At 38.4% G+C, this 16,209-nt stretch overlaps 1 protein-coding gene across 6 annotated transcripts in view; it reads left to right on the forward strand.

The window, feature by feature from the left end:
• LOC103130100 (protein NLRC3-like) overlaps nt 1-16,209 on the forward strand; it is a 36,029-nt gene that overhangs the window by 12,876 nt on the left and 6,944 nt on the right. For 3 of the 6 annotated variants that reach the window (XM_016665652.1, XM_016665656.1, XM_016665657.1), the window contains 7 exons: nt 988-1,216; nt 1,702-3,469; nt 3,536-3,709; nt 4,593-4,766; nt 5,609-5,782; nt 7,133-7,179; nt 7,329-8,406. In XM_016665652.1, the coding sequence (XP_016521138.1) occupies nt 988-1,216; nt 1,702-3,469; nt 3,536-3,709; nt 4,593-4,766; nt 5,609-5,782; nt 7,133-7,179; nt 7,329-7,897 (3,135 nt within the window). In that variant the 3' untranslated portion in view covers nt 7,898-8,406. Of the gene's footprint in view, nt 1-987; nt 1,217-1,701; nt 3,470-3,535; nt 3,710-4,592; nt 4,767-5,608; nt 5,783-7,132; nt 7,180-7,328; nt 8,407-16,209 lie in introns of those variants that run through there. The other 3 variants (XM_016665655.1, XM_016665654.1, XM_016665653.1) reach the window with 3 other exon arrangements.

A 16,209-nucleotide genomic window follows, 5' to 3' on the forward strand; every position in this document is an offset into this window, starting at 1 on the left:
TAAGGATCTGTTACTGTTTTGTCACTATCTTGCTTTGTTGACTTTTGATTGCTATTGGTAACGAACAGCTGTTGTCCGTTATCAGCTGACGCCGTTTTTTTCCTCTTCAATAAATACTGAACAGAAAGGTTCAGTAAAAGAAATACGAGCCTCCGTCTTGTTTGAGAAGAAGCTTTACTCCGTAACAATTGATTCAATTCAACATGTTTAACATCACACACATGTTTGAGTTTCAGCTTGTGACAAACTCCAAATGCACCAAATGGTTGTTAAAAGATGTTCTTCTTCTCATTTGTAGAACTCAAAGCAAGAAAGTAATGAATTAATATCACTCTGGTTTCTGTACATAAGTTGTTTCTCCTAGAGCAGTTTTCTGTTTAGAAAAACTTTTTGACTTAAATTTGTCAGCCAGGTCTACATTATAAATTAGAAGTGTGTCTCATTTCTCTCATCTGATTGAAGAAACAAAATATAGTAATGTAAATTTAATGCACTGTATGCTTAAACTGCATTTGTTATGTAAAGTGTAAATATATAAGAATAATATAAAACCTGATTATTTAGTTAATCTATTCTTGTGAAGGAAAGAATTTCATCTCCTGAATGGCTGATTAAAAATAAAATCTGGTTCGGATGGAAAAGTTGCAGTAAAACTGCAGGAAGAGACGATTTCTTTGATTCTGGGATCACTTTTGTTCCCTCAGACCAACTGGGGAGAGGAAGCTGATGATGTGTTTCACTCCTCAGTGTTTTGTGGTCATTTATGATGGTTTGGTTCCTCCACAGAGTGGACCAGCAGAGCTCAGAGGTTCCCACTGGTCTGTCTGTCCAGCAGGATCAAACACAACTGGACTCCATATTTATGGTCCGTACATCGGTTCTGTTGAGTCTTTGTAGACCAGAGGATCTCCAGTCTGTCATTTGTCCAACATGGACCTGGTGTTGATCTCCAGTCTGATTTATCTTTTATTTTTTATTCTGTTCCAGCTGCTGGAGGAAAACATTGTCATTTTTGTGAAGAATGAGCTGAAGAAGATCCAGAAGGTCCTGAGTTCAGATGACCCAGAAATCTTACAGAGTCAGAAGGAGGATGAGGAGATGTTGAAGGGTGAGGATGAAGAGCAGAGGAGGAGCAGCAGAAAGGCTTTAGTGAAGATCACCCTGAACTTCCTGATGATGATGAAGCAGGAGGAGCTGGCTGATCATCTACAAAGCAGTAAGAGGATTTCTCCAACAAATGTATCATGTTCACTCTGTGCATTTATGGGCTCTCTCTGGGTTCTCCGCAGTCCAAAAACATGAATGTTAGTTTAGCTGGTCTGTATAAATTCTCTTTAAGTCTCAGTGTGTGCATGGTTGTTGGTCCTGTCTGTCTCTGTGTTAACCTGTGATGGACTGGCGACATGTCCAGGGTGACCCCCTCTCTTGACCACAGCAGCACTCTCCACATCCCAATGGGATAAGCATGTAGGATAGTGGATGGATGGAAAACTAGATCAGAAAGAGGAGCACACACCTGCATCCTGTGGAAGATGTTGATTGACCACATTTCATCATCTGGCTATGGTGGCCCAGGGAATAGAATAGGCCGACATATTTTAGATACATTTATGGCATTAATTGTTCATTAAAAATTGTCAGCGTTTTTCTGTTATATCAGACACCATATCATCAATCCATCATATTTTTGTGTTATTACAGAGCTTATTCCCTCAGCTCCTCAGCATCAACTTAAATCCTCCCTGAAGAAGAAGTTCCAGTGTGTGTTTGAGGGAATCGCTAAAGCAGGAAGTCCAGCCCTCCTGAACCAGATCTACACAGAGCTCTACATCACAGAGGGAGGAACTGGAGAGGTCAACCAGGAACATGAGGTCAGACAGATTGAAACAGCATCCAGGAAACCACACAGACCAGAAACAACAATCAGACAAGAAGACATCTTTAAAGTCCCACATGGAAGAGATCAACCAATCAGAACAGTGATGACAAAGGGAGTGGCTGGCATTGGGAAAACAGTCTTAACACAGAAGTTCACTCTGGACTGGGCTGAAGACAAAACCAACCAGAACATCCAGTTCATATTTCCATTCACCTTCAGAGAGCTGAATGTGCTGAAAGAGAAAAAGTTCAGCTTGGTGGAACTGATTCATCACTTCTTTACTGAAACCAAAGGAATCAGTAACTTTGAACAGTTCCAGGTTCTGTTCATCTTTGATGGCCTGGATGAGAGTCGACTTCCTCTGGACTTCAACAACAAGGAGATCCTGACTGATGCTACAGAGTCCAGCTCAGTGGATGTTCTGCTGACAAACCTCATCAGGGGGAAACTGCTTCCCTCTGCTCTCCTCTGGATAACCACACGACCTGCAGCAGCCAATCAGATCCCTCCTCAGTGTGTTGGCATGGTGACAGAGGTCAGAGGGTTCAATGACCCCCAGAAGGAGGAGTACTTCAGGAAGAGATTCAGAGATAAAGAACAGGCCAGCAGGATCATCTCCCACATCAAGACATCTAAAACCCTCTATATCCTGTGTCACATCCCCGTCTTCTGCTGGATCACTGCTAATGTTTTGGAGGATTTGTTGGAAATCAACAAAAGAGCCGTCCTCCCAAAGACCCTGACTGAGATGTATATCCACTTCCTGGTGGTTCAGACCAAAGTGAAGAAGGTCAAGTACGATGGAGGATCTGAAACAGATCCACTCTGGAGTCCAGAGAGCAGGAAGATGATTGAGTCTCTGGGAAAACTGGCTTTTGATCAGCTGCAGAAAAGAAACCTGGTCTTTTATGAATCAGACCTGACAGAGTGTGGCATCGATATCAGAGCAGCCTCAGTGTACTCAGGAGTGTTCACACAGATCTTTAGAGAGGAGAGAGGGCTGTACCAGGACAAGGTGTTCTGCTTCATCCATCTGAGTGTTCAGGAGTTTCTGGCTGCTCTTCATGTTCATCTGACCTTCATCAACTCTGGTATCAATCTGCTTGAGGAACCTTTGACAGAAGATAAAGAATCATCACTGGCTAATTTACACCAGAGTGCTGTGGACAAAGCATTACAGAGTCCAAATGGTCATCTGGATTTGTTTCTTCGCTTCCTTTTGGGTCTTTCACTGCAGACCAATCACACTCTCCTAAAAGGTCTGATTTCACCGACTGAAAGTACAACCAGTCAGGAAACAGCCCAGTATATCAGGAATAAGATCAGTGAGAATCTCTCTGGTGAGAAAATCATTAACCTGTTCCACTGTCTGAATGAACTGAATTATCATTCTCTTGTGGAAGAGATCCAACAGTCTCTGAGTTCAGGAAGTCACTTAAAAGAAAAACTGTCTCCAGCTCAGTGGTCAGCTCTGGGTTTCATTTTATTGTCAGAGAAAGATCTGGATGTGTTTGACTTGAAGAAATACTCTGCTTCAGAGGATGCTCTTTTCAGGCTGCTGCCTGTGGTCAAAGCCTCCAAAAAAGCTATGTGAGTTCTAAAAACACTGTCTCATCAACAGGAAAGAAAAACAACTAAAGATGTCTATCTTTTCAGATTGAGTGATTGTGACCTCTCAGAGCAAAGCTGTGAAGCATTGGCACCAGTTATAGGGGATCATTGGTCAAGTCTTCGAGAGTTAGACCTCAGCAACAACAAACTGCTGGATTCAGGGGTGAAGATGTTGTGGTCTGAACTGGAGAGTCAGAACCTTCAACTGGAAGCTCTCAGGTTAGTGTATAGGGTCTCTGTGTACATACTTCTTAAAATGTTAATTTTTAAGACTGCAGCAAAGATTTGACCTCAGTGATTAACTGATGGGCTCCTAGGCCTGGTGGCTTTCTTAGTGTCCTCATCATGTCAACAAATATGGTCATTCAAAATTGAGATTCATAAATCTTTCCAATTGCGAAGTCGCATTAGCCCAGATGTTTTTTCCATGGGAACCCTACTAAGCACAGAATCCATGACAAACAGAATCCCTCAGATCATGGGAAAATGCCCCCTCCACCCTGTTATGGTGACAACTCAGATAGTCAAGAGAATTTTAGAAAACTCTTTATCTGTATTATCACTGGACTGGTGTGTAGACTAGTTGTATATTGTCTTAGAATAACAGTCTCAAGTTGTTACTCTGGCCAACACTTTGTTTAGTCACTTGAGAAATACTGTAACTGTTAGAATTTGAGTTTTCTTTGTGTTTATTGTCTCTGTACACTCCTGTCTTCCCCTTGATTGATCCCAGCTGTGTCTAGTTCCCCTGATTACCTCCTGGGTATTTAAGTCCACCTGTTGTCTCTGTCTGTTGTCAAGTTGTCTCAGTCGAACTGTGAAGTCCTGAGTCGACGTAGCTCTCGTTCGTTCAATGCTGTAAACTGTTGCTACCGGTGCTGAGCTTTAGCCTTCCGCTCTGCCAGCTTCCTGAACTGTGTAGGAGCTTATCCTTCATTAAATCATCATTTATTCAACACTACCCGTGTTCTCCCTCACCATCATCCGCCCGCACATCATGACAGTAACTACCACCAGTCATGGATATTTAACACAATATAACAATTAATGTTTCTAGGTCAGAAAATGTCCTTTCTGACAATTTTTTTTATTGTTTCCACAGACTTGGCTTCTGTAACCTGACTGAGAAAAGCTGTGAGAGTTTGGCTTCAGTCCTCAGCTCCCAGTCCTCCAGCCTCAGAGAGCTTGACCTCAGCAACAATGACCTGCAGGACTCGGGAGTGAAGCTTCTGTCTGATGGGCTGAAGAGTCCACACTGTAAACTGGAGATACTAAGGTTAGTTTATTAGTCACTCTGTAGCTAATATTTTAGAAACTAAAATTCTAAATAGTACTCACTTTTTAAATCAATATTTTAGTTTTTTTATATTATGCAGAGACTCTGATTATTGCAACCCAGAAAAGGAATTAGAACAAACTCAGAATCCAGAAGAAATTGTTCCACAACAGGACCACTTAGTTTTTATAACTTAGAAACTGTGGAGTACTCATTACTTTTACAAATTTAGAGCATACTTAGAAAGTCCAGACAATACTTATACTTATGTAGCAACCCAGAAGTCCAGAGGATATTTAGTTACTTACACTGATTTATCAACCCAGAACAGGAATTAGAACTGGGAACCCAGAAAAACTACCTTAGCAACTACTTTTTAGACTCATATTCTTTCAAATCAGAAAAGGAATTAGACCAGAGGATACTTACTTATACTCATCTGCCAACTTTGTATAGGAGTATCTAGTTTTACTTTGGATCAACATTATTAGCTTTTTCTTCTTTTGTTTTGTTATTTCATTTTAAATCCTGTAAAGTTCTTTGTATTGTCTTGTTGCTGAAAATGTGCTATATAAATAAAATTACCTTACCTTTAGGATACATCATTTACATCGGCAACTGTATTCGATGATGGTTACATCACTTACAGAAATTATATTTTGTGTTGGAATGTTTTGGTTTTTGTGACAACAGAAAACAATGGCATCCTTTTGCCAATGCTGGGAGATGCAGCTTGATTAGTCCACTCATAAGATGGAAGTCCAACACAACTTAATTTATCTTCAAACAGTTGCACCTTATAATGCCTTTTGGATGCCCAGCATGTTGTTCTGTGTCTGCAGGCTGTCAGGCTGTCTGATCACAGAGGAGGGCTGTGATTCTCTGGCTTCAGCTCTGAGCTCCAACCCCTCCTACCTGATAGAGCTGGACTTGAGCTACAACAATCCAGGAGAGAAAGCAGTGAAGCTACTGAGAGAAAGACTGGAGGATCCACACTGTGGACTGAAGCATCTCAGGTATGTAGAGCACCAGATTGGTTTAATGTCCAAACTAAAACTTTTGTGCATTTGGTTGAGATTTACTACAAATAAATTACTAGTAGTTTTATTATCCTTTGATTGGTATTCTAGGTTCAGTCCAAATTTAGAACATGTTCCAGTCATTAACCACTGACTGGAAGCCGAGGCATTTGTTTGCTCCATTAAAGTTGAAGGAATGTGGAATTTATGGTAGTTTATTCTTCACAGACCAACAACATAAGTTACTATATAGAGTTCAGTTAGGGTGTAAATCACCTTTTCTTTGTTTTTTTATTTTCTAAAAATATAAATGTTGTTGTATTGCGCTTGCCTTGTTACATCTAGTGTAATGTACAATAATATACAGCTCTAGTTCTTAAATATCTTTTCAACCAAATGTAAAACATCGTCTTTCTGTACATTTATCAATGTTGTTTGTCTCGGCTGCTAAGAAGCCGGTCTCCTCTAATGTCTTTAACACATTTAAGACACAAAAATAAATCAACCAACCAGGTGCTGGAAGACGACTGACTGGTTTATTTTCTTTTATCTTAAACCACCTTTAAATAAGGGAACATATTATAAAGTTGTAGATTGAGACATTAACCTAAATTTGACTAAACAACACAGTGACAGATGTTCAGCATTACATAAATGTCTGTTTGGAAATATTTTCAGAAGTAAATCTAATCAAACCTCTGAATAAAGTAATGAAATACCTACAAAGTCTCAATAATATACAGCTTTACATTAAACAGACCATCACTGGGTTTTAGATTTATGATGAAACCTTCTGAAAATTAACTATTTCAGCTAAAGCCAAGACAAGATGCTGACTGATTGATCTCTGGTTGTCCATCACTTACAATGATGCTTCTAGCTGACAGTTCAGATGAACTACAAGAAAACTAAAAACGGGATACCTGTTTGGAAAAAAGATTTTTTTGATTTTTAAAAGCTTCCTTTGGTGGCTCTAAACTTATGACATCATAGTCCCTAGTATGTTTCTGACAAATTTAATCCCTTTTTTTATATACACACCATTGAGACAAGCAGGGGTTTGATCAGTTCCCGTCTCCAAATCAAAGGTTCAAAGACCCTAAATGAACAATTTGAAATTTAAACTCAAAAAAACAATCTTTGGGGTTATTGCATCTTCTTTTGATGTTACTAATCATACCAAAGCAAAGCTTAGATTTTCATGTCACTCTTTCAGCAGCCACAGCTTATCTTCATGATCTAAACCTTTTACATAAAATGATTTTGACTCTTTCTGAACAGTCATTTATCAGGTTACAGATCTATATTTGCTGACGTTGATGATCTGATCCCCGTTTCTCCTTTCAGCCTGGAGCCTGGAGGAGACCAATGGTTAAAGAAAGGTCTGATGAAGTGTAAGAGTGTTTTTCATTTGATTCATGACAACAAAGCAGCTCACATTCAACCATCTTCAGACTTTCAAATCACTCATTCAGGGGTCATCATCAACCAGTCAATAAATGATCAATAACTGCAGCTGCATTGTGTTTGTTCTCTCCATCAGATTCCTGTCAACTCACCATCGACACAAACACAGTGAGCAGAAAACTCAAACTGTCTGAGGACAACAGGAAGGCGACCCGTGTGGAGGAGCTTCAGTCATATCCTGACCATCCAGACAGATTTGATGGTCCTCACCTGCTGTGTGCTACTGGTCTGACTGGTCGCTGTTACTGGGAGGTGGAGTGGGAAAGAAATGTCCGAATAGCCATGAGTTACAGAGGAATCAGGAGGAGGGGAGGTGGTGATGATTGTATGTTTGGATTTAACAACCAGTCCTGGAGTTTGAGCTGCTCTGATTGTGATGGTTACTCTGCTTGGCATAATAAGATAGGGACACCTTCCTCTTTTCCCTCCTCTCCCTCCTCCTCACCCTTGTTCTCTTCTCCCTCTTCATCCTCCTCTAACAAAGTAGCAGTTTATCTCGACCGTCCTGCTGGCACTCTGTCCTTCTACAAAGTCTCCTCTGGCTCCCTGATCCACCTCCACACTTTCAATCACACATTCACTGAAGATCTCTATGCAGGATTTACATGCTGGACTGGTTCCTCAGTAACTCTGGGAAACATTTAATGTTCTTTCTGTTTTCTGCTCTGAATGCCTGAAAAACTCTAGAAACTGTTACAAACTTTTATATTTTATTACAATGATCCTTTATATAACATCCCTGTTTTCATGTAAAACCAACATGAAGAAACTCGATATAGATTTTATTGTAATGTTATTTAAAAACTTTTTCTCCATTTCCCAAAGAGGCAACAGGAAAACATGAATAACGCTTTCAGACGCGTTGACACTCATTAAATGATGCACTTCTTTGTGGATAATATAACTATATATTACATACAGTAATAATCCAGTTGTTGGCTTATCTTAGCTCTGATGCTTAATGATATGTTCCCTCTATAACATCATAAAAATTATTATATGAGGGAAACTTACTACTAAACTGTGCAGCTACATACACTGACATTTAGAAAGAATGTAATTATCAATTATTCCTATCCTCATATTGTCAGTTATTGTGGTAGTTTTTTTTGTTGTTGTTTTGTGCATTTGTTATAAAAAGTTTTGATTAGAAATGACTCCAGGAGATGTTAGTATGTGACCACAACCTTTCCAGAGATTGATGCTTCTCTCTAAATATTGTTTTAAAGTTCATAAATGGTTTTAAAGATTTTCCATCATAAGAAAACTAGAACAATGAGAAGAGAGCATATACAGCACTGTTGTAAAAGTAATGTTGAGTCCAGCTTCACTGAATTTATGTTAAACTAACATTTATATTTGTCAGCTTTGATGGTATTTTTTCTGGATTTTGCATTTTTTAATATGTACTCATGATGTAAATCCTGATGAGCACTCTTCATGAGAAATAAAGTGACTCTTACCTTCACTGAACTGGAAATATTTTAGAAAAATACAATGAATTACAAGACCTTAAAGAACCACGTTATTTTAATCTTAACATGTAAAATTATAATTACATGATTATAATACTGACAGGTTCTCATCTACACTGAGCTGGTCTGAGGCATAAAACTCAGACTGAAAATGAGGATTCAGATGAAACTTCCCCCAGTGAAATCACGACTTAAAGGAACCTTGAACTCCTCCTCATTGGATCCAATTTGTCTCCATCTGGTGGTTAAAACACAAACTGCAGGAATTAAGTTCGTGTAAAACCGGCAGCTTGGTTTCCTCGAAATCACGTGATGAACCGCTCCTTGTTCCAGAACAAACAATGCTGCTCTGCTGCTGATTGGTCCAGGAGGTTCGTCAGAAAAACAGGAAATAAAAGCAGAAATTCATTGTTCCCTTATTGGAGGTTTATTTCAGATGATATTTATCTGAAGGTCCCTGTTAGAAGTTAGATGTTTATATAAGTAGCACTTTTATTTCTGATTTAAATTATTAGCTTTAACAAATTCAGTCAATCTTACATCACATACGAAATACATTTTCTAATTTATTCTCTTTTCTTCACGTTTAAAGTTGTTAAAACGTATCACAATTCTGATCAATAAGTTGAAAGAAGCATTAAAAATTAAAACGATCTGTTATATTTCTCTGACAGCAACACAAATTAAACGTTAACAGCTTGTTGCATAACTGGCTGCCTTAAACTTTGTGAACAACAGGGAAACTATTCATTAGATGCTTTAAATTTAGTAAAATTAGAGGCGACGCTTGAAACCAGGTGATACTGACCACTAAACGCCTCCTTCCTCTGAAAAACTAGTTTCACTTTCCTTAGTTTATGACGTAGAAAAAAACCTCCCCATAAAGATCTCCTGAAAGTTCAGGTAAGATTTTGTTTTTCCTCTTTGATTCGGTAGAATCTGCTGTATGAAGGTTCTTTTCAGCCGAACCAGCAGACAGAACCAGACAAACTTCACGGCTCTGTGCGATATTAGAGAGGAAAGTGCGGTCGGGCCTAGACGATAATCCGAGACTTTACTGCGTTTCTACACTGTGTTTTACGGTATTCGAAATTGTACACCTATGCAGCTTTATTTTAATTCTGAATCATCACTAGTTCAGCTGAAAATGAAACATTTTCTCTGTTAGCTGCGGTCATTATTCAGATTTTAAGAATGTTATTAAAGTGGTATCTTTATGAGAAACTACGTTTTTACAGTTCCTTAAAGTTTTCCCACATTTTCAGTATTATTTTGTGTAAATTACATGCTAGGAGTGGATCTTGTATTTCCCAACAGGGTTCTGTAAATATACACTGTCTCAGGAAAGAAGACCTGCTCTATTAGTTATGGTTTGATAAAACAGCAACAATAAATGATGCATAAACATACAATACATTCTTGAAGTCTGATTCTTGCAGAGCAGAAGATGTGAAAGGGTTGAAAGAATCATCACCTGGAACTGTGCCGTAAATCTCCCACTACAGGCGCAGTGTAATTTTAGACAGACCCGGAATCTCTGAGCTCGGAGAAAAGTTTGGTTCTGATTCTGGATATTCATAGTCGGACTCATGTGGGCTCAGCTGATTGGTTAGTGGATTCAGGGGGTTGGGGTTTGATAAGTGAAACACACATTCAAGGGCGTTTTTAAAGGGTTGGAGATGACAAAGAAACTGCGTCACTTTTTTTTTTTTTACATCAGAACTTTATTAGCAACGCTGCACAGGATGAACAATGACCAAAATATAATGAACAATATCCTAAAATAGTTCCAGCCTCAATCCTAACCCTAATGTGTAAAGCTTTTACCGGTTCTATAACTTGAATGTGGTCTCTTTTTATTTTTTGGTTTGGGTTAAACAGAAACATGAAGTAGGTTCATAATCCAAGTTTATTTCCTTAAAAACAAAAGAGAGCAGAATTCTTTACAGCTATAGAAGCTCATATTGACTCTCCTGTGATTTAATTTTTGTAAATTAGATGATGGTTGGGACTGATTCTTACAGCATCATGAAGTCTTACATCATTATTAAATAACAGTTTATGACTTTTTTTTCTGCTTCTAATTTCTCTTTCTTAATATTTTTTTTTTATTTTTGAAAATTCTTCCTTATGGGATTTTTGCTAGTTTGACATCTTCAGGTTTCACCAGAGCTCAACTGTCATAAAGATAAAGAAATTTCCCGAAGCTGTGTTCAGGTTACATGAGGTGTTGATTTGCAGAAAGTCCCTCCGTGTTTTCAGAGCTGCTCAGTAAATGAAGAGCTGCTGAGCAGGTCGGATCTCATTCAAGTGAAACACAAACAGTCAGTTTATGTAACTTACTGTAGAAACACTGAGGATCTCCTAGTTTCCTCCTAGAGATATCAAATTTTAATATCTCTAGGAGATGTTAAAAATATTACAATTTTATTATCTCTGATCTATAAATGACTATTGTTTCTGTTTGATTGTGTTCAAGTGCTGCAGGTAATTTATTATTCTCTGTGATGCATTTGTGAGCAGTTGGTACGGCTCAGATAAGAGGGTGTCTGTGATTTTACTTTGAAAAACTCAGCTTTAGGGCTTCTTTGTGTCCTCCATGAAAACATCTGTGTTTCCTGCTCAGTTAAAGGTAGAAGTGAGCTGATCTACACAGAGCAGCATGGACCAGGGTGAGGACAGAGAAGACAAAAAGGACAAAGTTCCTTCTTCTAAAACTCATCAGGATGGAGAGCAGAGCAAAGTTCAGAGGTGACATCACCGCCTCTAACTGTCCAGGGGCCTCATGTAGAAACGCTGAGCTTGCACATAAAATCTGCACCACACACATAACTCGGCTAGTACAAAAATGAAAGTGTGCTGTAATGCACAATTTTTTATTACTTAGCAACTACAGAGCATCAAAACTAAATACACTGGAATCTGACTCCATTCATTGTTACCTAATCCAGATGTTTATATGATTTTAATCTCTTATGTAAATGATGAAACTGAACCACATTTACCATCAGAAAATAATGTAACAAACTTTAGAAAATCATGGGAAAACCTCAGTTAGATGCAGTTTTGTAACATTTAGCAGTAAATCTTGCAACCTCTCGGTATGAAAGTTACACGTGTTTATACATGAAACCCCTGGACTCTTCTTTAATGTCAGATCTCAGCACATCAACTAAATACCTTCTTTCTTAGGAAACAACCAGGCCCAGAATCCAGCTGTGTGTCTTATAGGAGCAGATTTTCAATGGACAAGGGTATTGATTTTAAATCAGCAGTAGAAAGGTGAGCTATACCTGTCCCCTCAATCTGTTTCATTCTGCAATCTCAATATTCTCTGCTTTGAATATAATATATTAATATTATAGTTACATGTCAGTAATATGACTGAGTAAAATGATAAATATTAATTTCACACAAAAATATTTTATTTCAGGATATTTGAACTAAAATATTATGATGTTTTTGTAAAACATCTTCAGCTTCATGTAATTCTTGATACTGGATAGAAAAAATGTTGTATGTATTATTTTGTCTGTTGTAGCCTATTTCACAAAAGAATTAAATAAAATATGTTCCTCTAAAAAGAGGAAAGTTGGGTTGTTAATACTACAAACATCAGTGTTGGGCCTCCTGGAAACAGCCATGATCTTGTTGGTCTTGGTTTGTTCTAAAATGGAGTTATCTTATTTTGGGCTTAGTTTAAAGACAGAATAGATTTTATTTTGCATTAACATTTGTAGACCTTGCTGCTATAAACTTTAAACTAGAAGTGAAACTTCACCATATAGGAACAATCTCTGATTATCTGTAGTACATCAAATCATCCAGCAGGTGTCCTCTTTGGACTTGGACTGTTAAAATGTATACTTATGTACTGAGTATCAATAACGATATTTAACTTGTACGGTCATCTCTTACTCCCCAGTAGTGACGAGTAGCAATGCGCTAGTCACCGACTCAAACTGTGATTCTAGTTTCATTATTATTCTGTGTTCCTTACTCTCTTTCTTTGATTAGATCATTTTTGTTTCTGTTTTACTTGAGTTCAATCCTTTAGTAACTAGTTTTGTAACTTTTGGATTGTTTAGTTATTTGTTAGTGTTAGATTAATTTTTCTAGTTACTCAGTGAGTGTACTCTCCCTCGCCCCCATTGTCATTCTCTCTCTCTCTCTCCTCAACCTGGAACCTTTTCAGTCATTCATTGGTTCCTTGTTCAGTAATTAAGCTCCTCAGTAAATGTAGGACTCATTCTCAGTCACTCCTTGCTGGTTCCTCTTGTTAAATCCTGTTACTTCATTGGTCACACTGTTGGGTTTATTTGTCCCATTCAAACTCACTTAAATACACTGAAATCTGACTCCATTCAGTGTTATTTAACCCCAATGTGTTTATGATTTTAAGCTTTTATTGCTTAACTGCAAATTATGAAACTGAGCCACATTTAGCTTCATAACATAATGTAACATATTTTAGAAAATGATAGGAAAACCTCAGTTAGATGCAGTAAATCTCCTCTATTTTTTGTCACATTTTGCTGTAAATGTGGAACCTTTTGGTATGTAAGCTACACACCTTTATAGATGAAACACCAGGACTCTTCTCCATGTCACAGCTCAGCTCACACATCAACTAACTATCTTCATTCATAGGAAACCACTAGAACCAGAACCAGAACCTAGTGGTGTATCTTTAAAGAGCAATTTTTCAATGGACATTGGCATCGATCTTAAGTCATCAGCTGAAAGGTGAGCTATATCTGTCCTCCCAATCTGTTTCATTCTGTAATCTCACTATTCTCTCATCTGCATGGAATATAATCAATTAAGATTATAGTAGTATGTCAGTAATGTAACATAATGTAACATCCATAAAGATGGAGTCAAATGATAAATATTAATTTTCAGTCAGTAAAAAAAGAAAGAAGCATTTATTCCAGGATATATACAATATAATATTGTCATGTTTTGTAAAACATGTTCAGTTTCTAGCAATTCCTAATAGTGGATGTTATGTTAAAATGCTATGATGTATGTATTATGTTGTATGTTTCAATGTATCTTTTACTGTATTTTACTCTGAGTTTTGTGGTCATTTGGTGGCCAGAAATGACTGGTCCCTAAATGACCACCAGGAATAACCATCATTTATTCCTGGTTCCTCCACAGACTGGACCAGCAAAACTCAGAAATTCCTACTGATCCGTCTCCCCAGCAGCATCAAACTCAGCTGGACTCCATATTTATGGTCTGTACATCAGCTATGTTCAGTCATCTTCAGGCTTGGTAGATCAGAGGATCTTCAGTCTGCCGTTTGTCCAACATGGACCAGGTGTTGGTCTTCAGTCTAATTTATATTTTACTTTTTATTCTGTTCCAGCTGCTGGAGGAAAACATCATCACTTTTGTGAAGAATGAGCTGAAGATGATACAGAAGGTCCTGAGTTCAAATGACTCAGATTTTGAGAATCAGACGGAGGATGAGGAGATGTTGGAGGACGAAGAGCAAAGGAGAAACAACAAAGACGCATTAGTGAAGATCACCCTGAACTTCCTGAGGAGGATGAAGCAGGAGGAGCTGGCTGATCGTCTGCAGAGCAGTAAGAGGATTTCTACAACACATAAATCTGCACCATGTCATAATCATTTGAGAAGGATGTGCTAATTAAGTCCTAATTATTATTTTAAGTCAGAATTAAGAGCACACAGCTGGGTCCTCTGGACGATGTTAGCTGGCCAGATTCCCTCAAGTATTTTCATGAATTCCTGGGATTGTCTTTGCTCATTGGCCATGCAATGGTCTCTGTGTAGTAGAAATGGGGACCACTGCTACATCAACACTGAATCTGGTGTCAACACAGGTTCTCCATTAATCTAAATGTTTTCAGCTAAACTGGCAGCAGTAGCAGTCTGGAGTTTCGCAGTTGGCTGGACAGTTAATACTTTATCTGTTGATTAGTCACCGCAGAGGTGGATATAAATTTAGTATTTTGGCTTAAAAGGTCTTAAAGAAGCCAGTGTTTTGCTGTTTCAAACAATCACTTTTAGGTCCAAAGCACCTTTACTAACAATATTAATTTTTCATTAGCCTTGGTAGTTCAGTATGTTAATCAACAATAGCTACCTTTCCTAAACCAGTGTTTACCTTTTGCAAAATAAATATTTAGGGAAAATTGAATACTCTAATAAAATGGAGTCTGGTTGTAGCTGTAAATAAACCGAACCAAATGAAAATTTGAATGTAGAAATTAACATTGATCTTTTTATTTTGTTCATTTAAAGTTTCTTCCCTCAACTTTCCATCTAAACCTTAAATCTAAACTTTACATATCAATCAGTCGCATGTTTATGTAGGTTTTTAGATTTGCTTATGTCTTTGACCTGCATCTATTCTGTGTGTAGTGTTTTGGTTTCTTTATGTTTTTTCTTTGGCAGATAAAGAAATATTTCAGTACAAATGTGACATTTATCATTATTTTCTTTCAAAATTCAGGGTCTTCTGTTATGTGCATGTATAATTTAAAATCCTCAATGAAGAAGAAGTTCCAGTGTGTGTTTGAAGGAATCGCTAAAGCAGGAAGTCCAGCCCTCCTGAACCAGATCTACACAGAGCTCTACATCACAGAGGGAGGAACTGGAGAGGTCAACCAGGAACATGAGGTCAGACAGATTGAAACAACATCCAGGAAACCACACAGACCAGAAACAACAATCAAACAAGAAAACATCTTTAAAGTCCCATCTGAAAGAGATCAACCAACCAGAACAGTGATGACAAAGGGAGTGGCTGGCATTGGGAAAACAGTCTTAACACAGAAGTTCACTCTGGACTGGGCTAAAGACAAAACCAACCAGAACATCCAGTTCATATTTCCATTCACTTTCAGAGAGCTGAATGTGCTGAAAGAGAAAAAGTTCAGCTTGGTGGAACTGATTCATCACTTCTTTACTGAAACCAAAGGAATCAGTAACTTTGAACAGTTCCAGGTTCTGTTCATCTTTGATGGCCTGGATGAGAGTCGACTTCCTCTGGACTTCAACAAGGAGATCCTGACTGATGCTACAGAGTCCAGCTCAGTGGATGTTCTACTGACAAACCTCATCAGGGGGAAACTGCTTCCCTCTGCTCTCCTCTGGATAACCACACGACCTGCAGCAGCCAATCAGATCCCTCCTCAGTGTGTTGGCATGGTAACAGAGGTCAGAGGGTTCAATGACCCACAGAAGGAGGAGTACTTCAAGAAGAGAATTAGCGATAAGGAGCAGGCCAGCAGGATCATCTCCCATCTCAAGACATCACGAAGCCTCCACATCATGTGTCACATCCCAGTTTTCTGCTGGATCACTGCTACAGTTCTGGAGGATTTGCTGGAAACCAACAAAAGAGCCGTACTCCCAAGAACCCTGACTGAGATGTACATCCACTTCCTGGTGGTTCAGACCAAAGTGAAGAAGGTCAAGTATGATGGAGGATCTGAAACAGAT

This window comes from Poecilia formosa, unplaced genomic scaffold (assembly GCF_000485575.1).
Source record: "Poecilia formosa unplaced genomic scaffold, Poecilia_formosa-5.1.2 Scaffold606, whole genome shotgun sequence".
Classification (NCBI taxonomy): Eukaryota; Metazoa; Chordata; class Actinopteri; order Cyprinodontiformes; family Poeciliidae; genus Poecilia; species Poecilia formosa.